Here is an 11133-nt window from a genome sequence, read left to right on the forward strand (position 1 = left end):
CGGCTGCACCCGCCCCCCCGCCGCTCTGGGACTCCGGGCCTGCCTTCCAGGGCCGGCTTGGGCCCCGAGTCGTGGCCCGCGCCGGGGCGCTGTCGGAAGGCGGCCGACTCCTGCTGGCCCTCGCAGAACCCCTGCCTTGCCTCCAGCGGCTGCTCGTCGCACGCACGGTTTGCTTTCCGTTTGTTTGCCGTGGTCCCGGGGCCCAGAGAAAGCCAGGCAGCGTTGGCTGGGGCGCAGCGAGAGTGCCTGTGCTTTGCACGCTGCTTGCCCTCAGGAGGGCGGGCAGCAGAGCCTGGCAGCCGCTGGGATAGTGAGACGAGTGCCCTGCAAAATGGCTCCATCGGGCACGGCGCTCCTCTGAGAGCCGTCGGCGCTGAGTCACTGGTGCGCCCACCTCCTTGGCGTGGGCCGGCTCGCGTGCACCCTGCACTGCTGACCGCTCCTGAGAGGGAGAGGGGCTGGCTGTAGCCACTGTGTGTCCTTGGCCTCGGGAGCAGAGAGGAAGGAGGCCCTGATGAGCCCTTGCCTTTTGCTGGCCTGAAGCAACTGTCAGCATCCTCTTCAACGGCTGGAGTGGGGATGTTGTGTTGCTGGGGGTCCTCAGAACAGGGAAGCTGTTGCTTTGGTGCATCATGTGCTTTTCCCTGAGCCCTTCTTGACCAGCCGCTGCCTTCTCTTGACTTAGGTCCAGGCTACAGGTGTGTGTCCTCCTTTTTGGGTTAGGTTTGCGAGTACTGAGTGCTGCTCCTCTCCTTCCTGCCGGAAGGCACACGGTAACCTCAGGAGTGAGTGAAACCGTTCGCATGTGTCCTGCGTGGGCCGAAGGGTGGATCCAGCACCTTGGTGACTGAAGACCAAGCAGATGGAGTGTGAAGACGGGGCAGTCGATCTGCCTGGGGATCCTGGGCCTGGAAGTCAGCACACCTTGCTCTGTTGTTGACCTCATTGACCCTGGGTTCCCTGGTTAAGACTGTAAGCCTCCTGCTGGCCTGGCCCCCACCGACACACTGAGCCTTAAAGCTGCGCCCGCTGGGGTACGCACCTGGTCAGGGCTGCCACCATGCGCCTGAGCTCCCTGCTGGCGCTGCTGCGGCCAGCGCTGCCCCTCATCCTAGGGCTGTCGCTGGGGTGCAGCCTGAGCCTCCTGCGGGTCTCTTGGGTCCAAGGTGAGGGAGAAGATCTCTGTGTAGAGGCTGTGGGGGAGCCAGGGCGGCCACAGAACCCAGACTCAGGACACCGGCTGGACCAAAGTGATGAAGACTTCAAACCCCGGATTGTCCCCTACTACAGGGATCCCAACAAGCCCTACAAGAAGGTGCTCAGGTGAGGGGCACGGTGTGCGTAGCTCACCAACACAACCCTTAGCTCAGGGTTCCTGTTTAGGTCCTTGCTTCTGCTTCAGTGTTTGTTTCCTTGGCTTGTTGAGACAGAGTCTTACTGTATATATTCCAGGCTGGCTTTGAACTCACTGTGTAGCCCAGGCTGGCTGTCCTCAAATACTGTGATCTTCCTGCTTGAGCCTCCAAGCAGGGATTACAGGCGTGCACCACCACGACTGGTGCAATTCTTTGTCTAATTCTTTATCTTGATTTGTTCCAGATTTTCTCCTTCTCACGTCTAAGAAAGTCTCACCATTGATGTAAAATTAATGTTCGATTAACTACTCGGTGAATGCTTACTCTAGTAGCTGATCCACATTGACAGGGAAGGAAGGAAGGAAGGAGGTCTCTCCCCTTTCCTTAGACGAGCTCACTTGTTCCTAGGCAGATGTCTGTGTGTTGGCACACACTCCCTGCGGGCTGGAGAGCTGACCCCCGCCTGCTGGTCTCTCCGCAGGACTCGGTACATCCAGACAGAGCTGGGCTCGCGCGAGCGGTTGCTGGTGGCCGTTTTGACTTCCCGAGCCACGCTGTCCACTCTGGCCGTGGCCGTAAACCGCACGGTGGCCCACCACTTCCCCCGGTTACTCTACTTCACGGGGCAGCGAGGGGCCCGGACTCCTGCAGGCATGCAGGTGGTGTCCCATGGGGACGAACGGCCTGCCTGGCTCATGTCGGAGACCCTGCGCCACCTTCACACACACTTTGGGGCCGACTACGACTGGTTCTTCATTATGCAGGATGACACGTATGTGCAGGCCCCTCGCCTGGCAGCCCTCACCGGCCACCTCAGCATCAACCAGGACCTGTACCTGGGCCGGGCAGAGGAATTCATCGGGGCGGGCGAGCAGGCCCGGTATTGCCACGGAGGCTTTGGCTACTTGTTGTCACGGAGCCTCCTGCTTCACCTGCGGCCGCACCTGGATGGCTGCCGCGGGGACATTCTCAGTGCTCGTCCTGATGAGTGGCTTGGCCGCTGCCTCATCGACTCTCTGGGCGTTGGCTGTGTCTCGCAGCACCAGGTGACAGCTCTTTCAAGTCAGCCCCAGTCCCCACCAAGTTGGCAGTGACTGAGTGAGTGCTCCTCGAGCTGCTTGCTGTAGGGCGTCATTTTGTCCTCCCAGCTGCTCGCCTGGCCCTCGGCACTCTCACAACCCGAGCCTTTCACAAGCACGTCTTGCCAGGGACCCCCCGGACAGGACAGAGGGACCCCGACTCACCAGTCCTCCCCATCTGCTTCCCTGCCCCAACATTTCCCCTAACATGTCACAATTAGGGACAGTGTGGGCGTGTCCTAGAGGTGGCTCCTCCCCGAGAAAGGCACTCACTCTGCAGCTGGGGGTGAAACACCTAAAGGATTTTCTGGCTTGTGGCTTTCATGCCCCTGCGAATGGTGGGATTTGTTGCAGGAAGAGGGTATCCCTAGTGTCTACTCAACCTATCATTCCCAAAATGAACCTGGGAGAGGGGGGCCACCAGAAAGAACCCCTCCTTCTGCCCATTCTAAAGCAACAGCAGGTGAGGATGGCCGAGGGCCTGCTGGGACAGGCAGCCTTTGTGTGTGGCATTGATGGGTGTGATTGATCCCTCCAGGGGCAGCAGTATCGCTCCTTTGAACTGGCCAAGAACAGGGACCCTGAGAAGGAGGGGAGCTCGGCTTTCCTGAGTGCCTTCGCGGTGCACCCTGTCTCCGAGGCCACTCTTATGTACCGGCTCCACAAACGCTTCAGTGCTCTGGAGCTGGAGCGGGCTTACAGTGAAATAGAACAACTGCAGGTGAGTTGCGACCAGCTGGAGGAGGAGGGGGGCCCAGGGCCTCCAGGCTTCAAAGGAGCAGGCAGCTGAGCGAGCGCTGGGGGCTGGGCTGGGTGCCGCAGGATGGCAGGGGAAGGGGCTGACCGAGCTTCCACCTACGGAGGCGGAAACCCAGAAGCCCTGAACTTCGGGAGCTCCTAGGGAAGCTCCAGGGTAGAAAGAGAAGTGTGGGAGTCCTTAGTGCGGTGCAGGTGAGAACGCACCGCTCATAAAGAGGATGTGTGCACCTGGGGCAGGAGGGAAGGGTGGTCACTGTTCAGGATGACTTTCCCCTTGTAAAGTGGGTGTCCTTCCTCTCAGCAGTTATCTAAGGTGGGGCTCATTCTTGTCCTCTCTGTAACTTATAGCAGGGGACAGGTGATTAGCCAGAGCTCACTGCCAGAGTCTCCGAGGCCAGGAGGCTGGATCCGCGTGGGATCCTTGCGCTGGCACTCACGTGAGGTGTGTTCCCTCCAACCCAGGCTCAGATCCGCAACCTGACAGCGCTGACCCCCGAGGGCGAGGCGGGGCTGAGCTGGCCTGTGGGACTCCCGGCGCCCTTCACGCCCCACTCGCGCTTTGAGGTGCTGGGCTGGGACTATTTCACCGAGCAGCACACCTTCTCCTGCGCAGACGGGGCCCCCAAGTGCCCCCTGCAGGGGGCCAACAGGGCGGACGTGGGTGACGCTGTGGACACTGCGCTGGAGCAGCTCAATCGGCGCTATCAGCCGCGCTTGCGCTTCCAGAAGCGGCGGCTGCTCAATGGTTACCGGCGCTTCGACCCAGCGCGGGGCATGGAGTACACCTTGGACCTTCTGTTGGAGGCTGTCACTCAGCGCGGGCACCGGCGGGCCCTGGCTCGCAGGGTCAGTCTGCTGCGGCCACTGAGCCGCGTGGAAATCCTGCCCATGCCCTATGTCACTGAAGCCACCCGAGTGCAGCTGGTACTGCCACTCCTGGTGGCTGAAGCCGCAGTGGCCCCGGCGTTCCTGGAGGCCTTTGCGGCCAGCGTGCTGGAGCCTCGAGAGCACGCGCTGCTCACCCTGCTGCTGGTCTATGGGCCTCGGGACGGTGGCCGAGGGGCCCCAGACCCATTTCTTGGGGTGAAGGCTGCGGCGGCGGAGTTGGAGCGGCGGTACCCTGGGGCAAGGCTGGCCTGGCTCGCCGTGAGAGCAGAGGCCCCTTCCCAGGTGCGACTCATGGATGTGGTGTCCAAGAAGCACCCCGTGGACACCCTGTTTTTCCTCACCACCGTGTGGACCAGGCCTGGGCCTGAAGTCCTCAACCGCTGCCGCATGAACGCCATCTCCGGCTGGCAGGCTTTCTTCCCAGTCCATTTCCAAGAGTTCAACCCTGCCCTGTCTCCGCAGAGGCCACCCCCAGGCCCTCCAGGGGCTGGCCCCGACCCTCCATCACCCCCTGGCTCAGACCCATCCCGAGGGGCTCCCGTCGGGGGCAGGTTTGACCGGCAGGCATCGGCGGAGGGCTGCTTCTACAATGCCGACTACCTGGCAGCCCGTGCCCGGCTGGCTGGCGAACTGGCAGGCCAGGAAGAGGAGGAAGCCCTGGAGGGGCTGGAGGTGATGGATGTTTTCCTCCGGTTCTCAGGGCTCCACCTCTTCCGGGCCGTAGAGCCAGGGCTGGTGCAGAAGTTCTCCCTGCGGGACTGCAGCCCCCGGCTCAGCGAGGAACTCTACCACCGCTGCCGCCTCAGCAACCTGGAGGGGCTGGGGGGCCGTGCCCAGCTGGCCATGGCCCTGTTCGAGCAGGAGCAGGCCAACAGCACCTAGGAGCTGTCCTGGGCCCCTGGCACCTGGGATCCCCATGGGTCCCTCGTACGCCTCTGCCCCAGGCAGGGCAAGGCAAGGTGATGGACAGAGGAGGGCTTATTGCTGTATTTTTTTAAATAAGAAAATGTTATTAAAAATGTCTTCTGCCAAAATGGTTTTAGGTCTAGGAAAAGTGGGAAGGAGAAGACGGAGGGAGGGGTGCAGGAGTTTGTCCCCAGGAACCCGCTGCCTTCCCCTTCCCGGCCCTTTGGTCCCCGGTTTCCAATGACCACGTTGCTGTGTTGGTGAACCATCTTTAATCCAGTCCTCCCGCCCCTGAGGCAGCACAGAAGCCAGGCCCTGGCCCAGGGCACAGCTGGCCAGTTCCCCAGGGCCCCCCAGCCCGTCCCTGGTCCGTGGCGGTGCTCAGTCGCAGGCTCCTAGGTGTTGCGCACGACCAGCGACTGCTCCAGCTCCTGCCTGCGCTGCTGGATCTTTAGAGAGGAAGGGGTAGGGGCAGGATGGCAGCGTTCCCGGTGAGTGAGCAGGACGGCCCTCCCGCCCGCCAGGGTCCCCTGCCTGGGCCGGACTGGGAGGGGGAGGCCATGATATCGTGAGGTGGGTGTGGTGGACAGGTGTCACTGGGGAGCAGTCAGGGCCACCAGCGAGTGAGAAGGGAGATCCAGAGGAGAGGAAACCTCAAGGGCAAGGGGTGCGCCTGACCTTGCAGTAGAAGTAGCGGCTCACGGCCTCCTGGGACCAGGGCTGGTGGTAGAACTCGGCCCGGCGCTCCTCTTCGGGGTTGCCGGCTACATCCGTCATCACCTGAGCCAGGCACAGGGTCAGCACCCAGCCCCGCGCCCTCACCTGCCCCGCTGACGGTCTCCCGTGTGCTTGTCTCCACTCCAGTGCGCCCCCAGTCTCCTGCTCACCTTGAGGTCTCGGCTCTGGGAGCGGAGCAGGTCTTGGACGTAGCCTTTGGGGTCTCTGGAGAAGCTTAGCATGAAGTCCCTCTGGATCTTGAGCTGGTTTATGGACTCGATCGTCTCATGGATCTGCAGGTAGAGAGGTGGTCCCCACCTGGTCACAGCAGTGCACGTTGGCAGAGTGGAAGGGGGGGGGGGCTTCCACGAAGGGCGGTCTCCGAGCCCTGGTTCCGCCCAGTTGCGGCTGAGGAAGGGTGCGCAGAGCTAAGCTTGGAACGCGGGCAGCCAGCAAAGGCACACGGGCCTATGTCCCCCTCGCCCGTGGCTGGCCTGTGCTAAGTGTGCCATCCTGTCTGAGTGACTGCCCCCCTCCAGCTCTGGGCTCGGGCCCCACCTTACTGTCCAGAGCACTGATCTCCTGCTGGTTGGCTGTGGATAGGAGGAAGCTGCTCATCTGGCCCTTCAGCGGCTCCTCCACCTCCACGTCAATGTCGTAGCACGCTGTCTTCTTCTGGTCTGACGGGTCCACACTGCCAGGGAAATCCACCCCTTGGTGGCCATGATGTCTGCACAGAGGCCCAGGGCCCCAGGGCTGGTGCACAGGGAGGGAAGCAGGGGAGAGGAGGGAGGGCTGGGAAGGCAGAAGCAAGCTCGGGCCACCTCACCTGATGACGTGGTTGATGACAATTGGGTCAGGGGGCAACAGCAGGGCTGTGAGGCGCTGGGGAATCTCGGAAAACTTCAGCCGGGGACAGTCAAAAATCTGAAGCAGGACAGTTGGAGAAAATCTCACTCCTCTGTGTGTAAAGAGCTTGTGGCTACAGTTCTAGGTCCTCCCATTCTGGAAAGGCCACCGGAAGCTGAGAGCATGTTGGGTTCCTCCGTGCCCACGACCTGTAGGGTCATCAGCATGGCAGACAAGGACTTGGGACAGGGCCCTGAGCTGCCTGCTGGGGTGTGGGCCCTGCTTCCGTCACACCTTGCCACCTTGAACAAGTCACCTAACCCCCCTGCCCTTGGCGTCTTCATCTCTGGGATAGGATGGTTAATAGTCCCTGTCTCACAAGGTGTCACAAGAATTTACTGAATTGATCACTTTTACCAAGCGCTCGCAACAATGCCTGGCAAAGTGCTAAGCGCTCAATAAATACCTCCTGCTATTTCTACTGGGGTTTATCCGCTGTGCTTGTTGTAAAACACATTCATAATACTACTCTACTCTGGGAGAATGTTGCCCTAGCATTTTCAGAGCAATTTGGTTTTTACTGCCCAAGGGGCGGTTCTCATTACCCCACTTCAAAGACAAGGAGCAAGGCACGGAATAGCAGAGTTAACTTACCTACAGTCCAGAGCTGGGTCTAGAACCCAGGGACCCTAACTCCCAAGTGCCAAGCACATGACATTCCAGGATGCCTTTAGCTGTCCTAACTTGGGGAGCCTAAATGGAGGGACCGCAGCATGGGGCTAACGTGTATAAGACCCAGCCCAGACCCCTAACCCTCCTGGCCCAAGGCCGTGTCTGTGGCCATTTCTGACCTTCCAGACTCCAGCAGGGAGATGAGGCGTTACCTTTGAAGAGGTGCTCCGGGATCCCTGGGTTCAGGGGAGGTTACCTGCTGGAAGTACTTGTCCCCGTTGATGTACTCCTTGTCGTGGGAGTCCTGTAGCCTGTTAGTCTTCACGTACTGCCACAGGGCCTGCACGATAGCCGAGCGGCTCTGTGTGTGCAGCCCCAGCAGCCGGGCCAGGCGGGGATCCAGTTTGAACTGGGGAGGCTGGAAAAGGTGACCAGAAAACTAGATCAAAGGCAGGACAGGGGGAAAGCTCAGGGCCAGGCAGCTTGGGGCTGGGGCCATGGTGACCGAGCTCCTTGGAAACAGGGTTTGGAGGAGGGGCAGGAAGGACAGGGACCCTTGGGATGCACCTGGCATGGCATCTGGGACATGGGGACGGACAGACCTGGTAGTCCAGCATGAGGAGCAGCGTGCAGCGCACACTCAGGTCCCCCGGCCTCTTCACCTGGAACCCGTCCGTCTCCTGGGTTGTGGGTGTCCGGTGCCACTGTCCAGGGAAAAGGGCTGGGTCACCTGCAGGCCCAAGGGCTTTAGTGTGGTCCTTGATCCAAATCTGTGCAGGTTCTTTTGTGCCTTGGGCCGACGGGAGTGTGGGCTCAAAGGCAGAAAGGATCTGTCGTACCTCAACAAGGTGGTTGTCGGGGCCATACAGGTCTTTGTCCAGCTCAATGACCAAACTCTTGAAAAAGGAAGAGAACTTCCGCTTCTGCTTGCTGGGCTGTGGGAGAGGAACAGGGGCCGGGGTGCAGGATGGGCTGAGCTGGCAGCAGGCAGGCGGCATACTTCGGGGCGGCCTTCTGCACTGAGACTCACCCCAGACCCGCCCCCCCCAACGGGCTGGGACAACTCCCTGACCCTTCCTGCTGCCCATACCCACCCCAGGACACCTGGAGAGACCTGGGCCAGGACGTACATCATCCAGGAGCTTCCCCTCCACCCGAAGCTCCCAGGAGGCAATGCTGCCATCGGAGTCCTCTGCATCGGGCTTTGCAGGGTTAAAAGTATTGGAGATATAAAGACGCAGCTTCCGTTTTTGCTGTAGAAATAAAGATCTTGGTACAGGGCAAAGGCTGTGTGCCTCCACCCCGGGGGGGGGGGCACCCTGCTTCCCCATCTTGGGCACAGGCTTAGAGGCCTCCCCCTGCCCACACCACAGCACCTTCATGGGCCTCTTCAGGGCCTCCTGGATGTCCACCCGCTTCCGCATGATGGTTTGATCCAGTTTCCTTTCAAACGCTAGGAGGTCCATGTAAGCCTGGGACTCCGGGACCAGCTCCCGAATCTGGAGGAGGAGCAAAACAGGAGCGCAGGCTCAGCCAATCTGCGATGTGGAACAGGGGCCTGCTGTGCAATCCCCGGCGCAAGGGAGGGGTCTGACTGCAGACCAGGAGTCTTGAGTGCGGCTGAGACCTCTCCCCACAACCCCATAATGCACCCTTAAACAGCAGGGTAAAAACTGCTTCTCCCTGCAAGGAGGTCCCTGCAGCTCACCGCCAGGGTGAGCATCCCTGCAGCCCAGCAAGTGCCAGGGCCTACCCTCATCTTGTCGCTTCTCCTGTCATCTGGACACCCTTGGGTCTCTGCAAAGAGCTGAGGGGCTCTGGAGTCCCCAACAGAAAAGATGGATAGCATTGCTTGGCCCTGTCCAGGCACCTCCCCACCCCACACCTTGGTGTCTGAACCATGCTACCCCACACCCGGCTAGGCCTGGGTCCCTATACGATGCCCGTCAGGACGTGTGGCCACCTTCTGTTCCCTTACTCCACTTGGCAGCCTCTTTTCTCCTCTTTGTCCCGTGCCTTTATGTCTGCCGGCTGCTGGTGTTCAACCCCCTGGACCTCAGGCCCCTCCTTCCCTCTCTCTGCCCCACCCCGCCCCCTGGCCTGAGGAGCCTCACTTCTTAATGAGCTTTTTAAACAAAAAGTGAAAGTGGTGTGTGGCTGGAGCTCTGCTCCTGGGGGGAGGGGCGGAGCAGCAGAGGGTGGGGGCTGCTGGGGGCTGCTGTGAAAGGCACTCACCCTTTGAGGGAGGATTTTGTCAGCCATCTTCCTCCTCTTGGCACTGTACATTTTTTAAAGAAAAAACCAGGTTACCATGGTGACAGATCTGGGAGTAACGAGGCCACCTGCTAAATTATCCCGACATCTCCGCCCGCCTGGCTGGGGTTCCCACAGCCCGCTTGTCTCCCTGCCTGCCTGCCTGCCCGCCCGAGGGGCTGTGAGGGTGGTGTGTAGAGCTGGTGTGCTGTGGTCCTCTCTTACGAAGTGGGGTGATCAGTGCATCCCCTAGCCTAGGGCCCCCCTTTCCACACCACCACATCTTAGGCCCAGAGAAGTTCAGGCTGAGGATGGACTGGGCTTAGGGGAGGTGTTTGAAGGAAGCTGGGAGACAGGGAAGAGAGGGGACGGGGAGGACCTGCCGAGTGGGGTGTGTGTCCAAGGGGAAGCGAGCTCAGAGCGGGACAGACGACCTCTCCCATCCCTGGAGCAGGAGGGGATGACACGAAGCTGGTGGGACTTGCATTCCTGCCACCCTGGGGGTAGAAGGGACCACGGAGGACAGGGGGCGCTCGTGCCCTAGGACCACCTGCCAACTGCGCAAGGGACACACGCCACACACGGCCCAGGGACAGTGTGCAGGGGCGTTCTCCCGTGTGAGTGTGACGAGGTGGGGGCCGCCCTCCATGAGCCTTCGGTGGGCACCAGCTAGGATGTGGACTCCTAACCCCCTAGCTGCTTCTAACTCCCAGAAGCATCCAACACCCTTGGCGGACCGGGAGATAGAAAGCAGTCCGGAGGAGGGCTGCCCGTCCCTAGGGAACCCACTGGAAGAGCCGCTCCCACTAAAGGGTACCAGCTTAGACAAAGTATCTATGTGAAACTCCCCACTTATGCAAGATAAATCATGGAATTATCATCTCATACACAGAATGATGATGAGCTTTGCATAATAATTCATCACGGGATTCTTACAAATGGTGAATTTTCCTTGTGTAAAAATATTCAATAATGAAGTAAAATTGATATTACACCTTTTATAGGAATCCATCTGTTGTGCAAAGGGAAACATGTGTGTTTGGCTAAATACTGATGCCCAGAGGGTCATGATTCCTGCCAGGAGCCAGCAGGGCCTTTCGGGGTGCCACTAACTGCCAAGAAAAGGAAATGGGCGGGCCCTGGTGGCCGGGGGACAGACCTGGTGCAGAGGAAGGGTTAGAGCAGCACCCGCTCTTTGAGTGCCTCAAAATCACCTGCACAAGACTGAGTGACCGCCCCCGACAGAGCAGGCGCAGCTCCACCCCCGCGGCCGGAGAGTCCCACGGAGAGGGCCTGGCTGGAGGGGTTTCTGACACTACCAGGGGCTCGCAGAAAGGTGTGGCGGGGACCCACACTTTGGGAAACGCAAAGGCTCGGCCCTCCGTCCTATGGCCAGCCGCATCCCCACCCCAAAGTCTGAAGCACCACCCAGAGCCTGGGGTCAGGAGTGGGGAGAAGGACTTGGCAGGTGACAAGGAGCAGGGTGAGGGAAGGGGTACCGGCTGTGACGGCCGCAGCCCGTCTCTCGTGGGCGCACAAAAGAAGCAGACCAGTGCCCCTAAGCCCACCTCCCAGAGGGCACCCCACCCCGGAGGCGCCCCCGCTGGCCGCTCCTGCCCGCCCCGGCCCGCGCCTCGCCTCCGGCCCCGCCCCAC

The 11133-nt window shown here is 60.6% G+C and overlaps 2 protein-coding genes across 3 annotated transcripts; one reads left to right on the top strand and one right to left on the bottom strand.

Annotated features, from left to right (window-relative positions):
• Positions 1-1035: 1035 nt before the first annotated feature.
• Positions 1036-5115, top strand: Chpf2 (chondroitin polymerizing factor 2). The gene is made up of 4 exons (XM_005404824.2): positions 1036-1323; positions 1837-2401; positions 2973-3155; positions 3656-5115. Exons 1-4 carry the CDS (start codon positions 1061-1063, stop codon positions 4961-4963), a joined length of 2319 nt encoding a protein of 772 aa, XP_005404881.1. The 5' UTR covers positions 1036-1060; the 3' UTR covers positions 4964-5115.
• A 125-nt stretch (positions 5116-5240) lies between these two features.
• On the bottom strand, positions 5241-9503 carry Smarcd3 (SWI/SNF related, matrix associated, actin dependent regulator of chromatin, subfamily d, member 3; the record flags this gene model as incomplete). Of its 2 annotated transcripts, none has more annotated exon segments than XM_005404823.2 (11): positions 5241-5436; positions 5666-5767; positions 5875-5997; positions 6263-6398; positions 6534-6631; positions 7482-7643; positions 7828-7929; positions 8065-8160; positions 8356-8478; positions 8602-8724; positions 9461-9503. In XM_005404823.2, coding segments are annotated over 11 exon segments (1162 nt in total), but the record flags the coding sequence as incomplete, so codon positions are not given.
• Between the last annotated feature and the right edge of the window lie 1630 nt (positions 9504-11133).

Source organism: Chinchilla lanigera, unplaced genomic scaffold, assembly GCF_000276665.1.
Source record: "Chinchilla lanigera isolate Chin_1 unplaced genomic scaffold, ChiLan1.0 scaffold00090, whole genome shotgun sequence".
Taxonomy (NCBI): Eukaryota; Metazoa; Chordata; class Mammalia; order Rodentia; family Chinchillidae; genus Chinchilla; species Chinchilla lanigera.

Coding starts and splice junctions, on each gene's coding strand:
- Chpf2 (XM_005404824.2), top strand. CDS start 1,061: ATGCGCCTGAGCTCCCTGCTGGCGCTGCTGCGGCCAGCGCTGCCCCTC. Junction 1,324..1,836: donor CCCTACAAGAAGGTGCTCAG/GTGAGGGGCACG, acceptor GTCTCTCCGCAG/GACTCGGTACATCCAGACAG. Junction 3,156..3,655: donor GTGAAATAGAACAACTGCAG/GTGAGTTGCGAC, acceptor CCTCCAACCCAG/GCTCAGATCCGCAACCTGAC.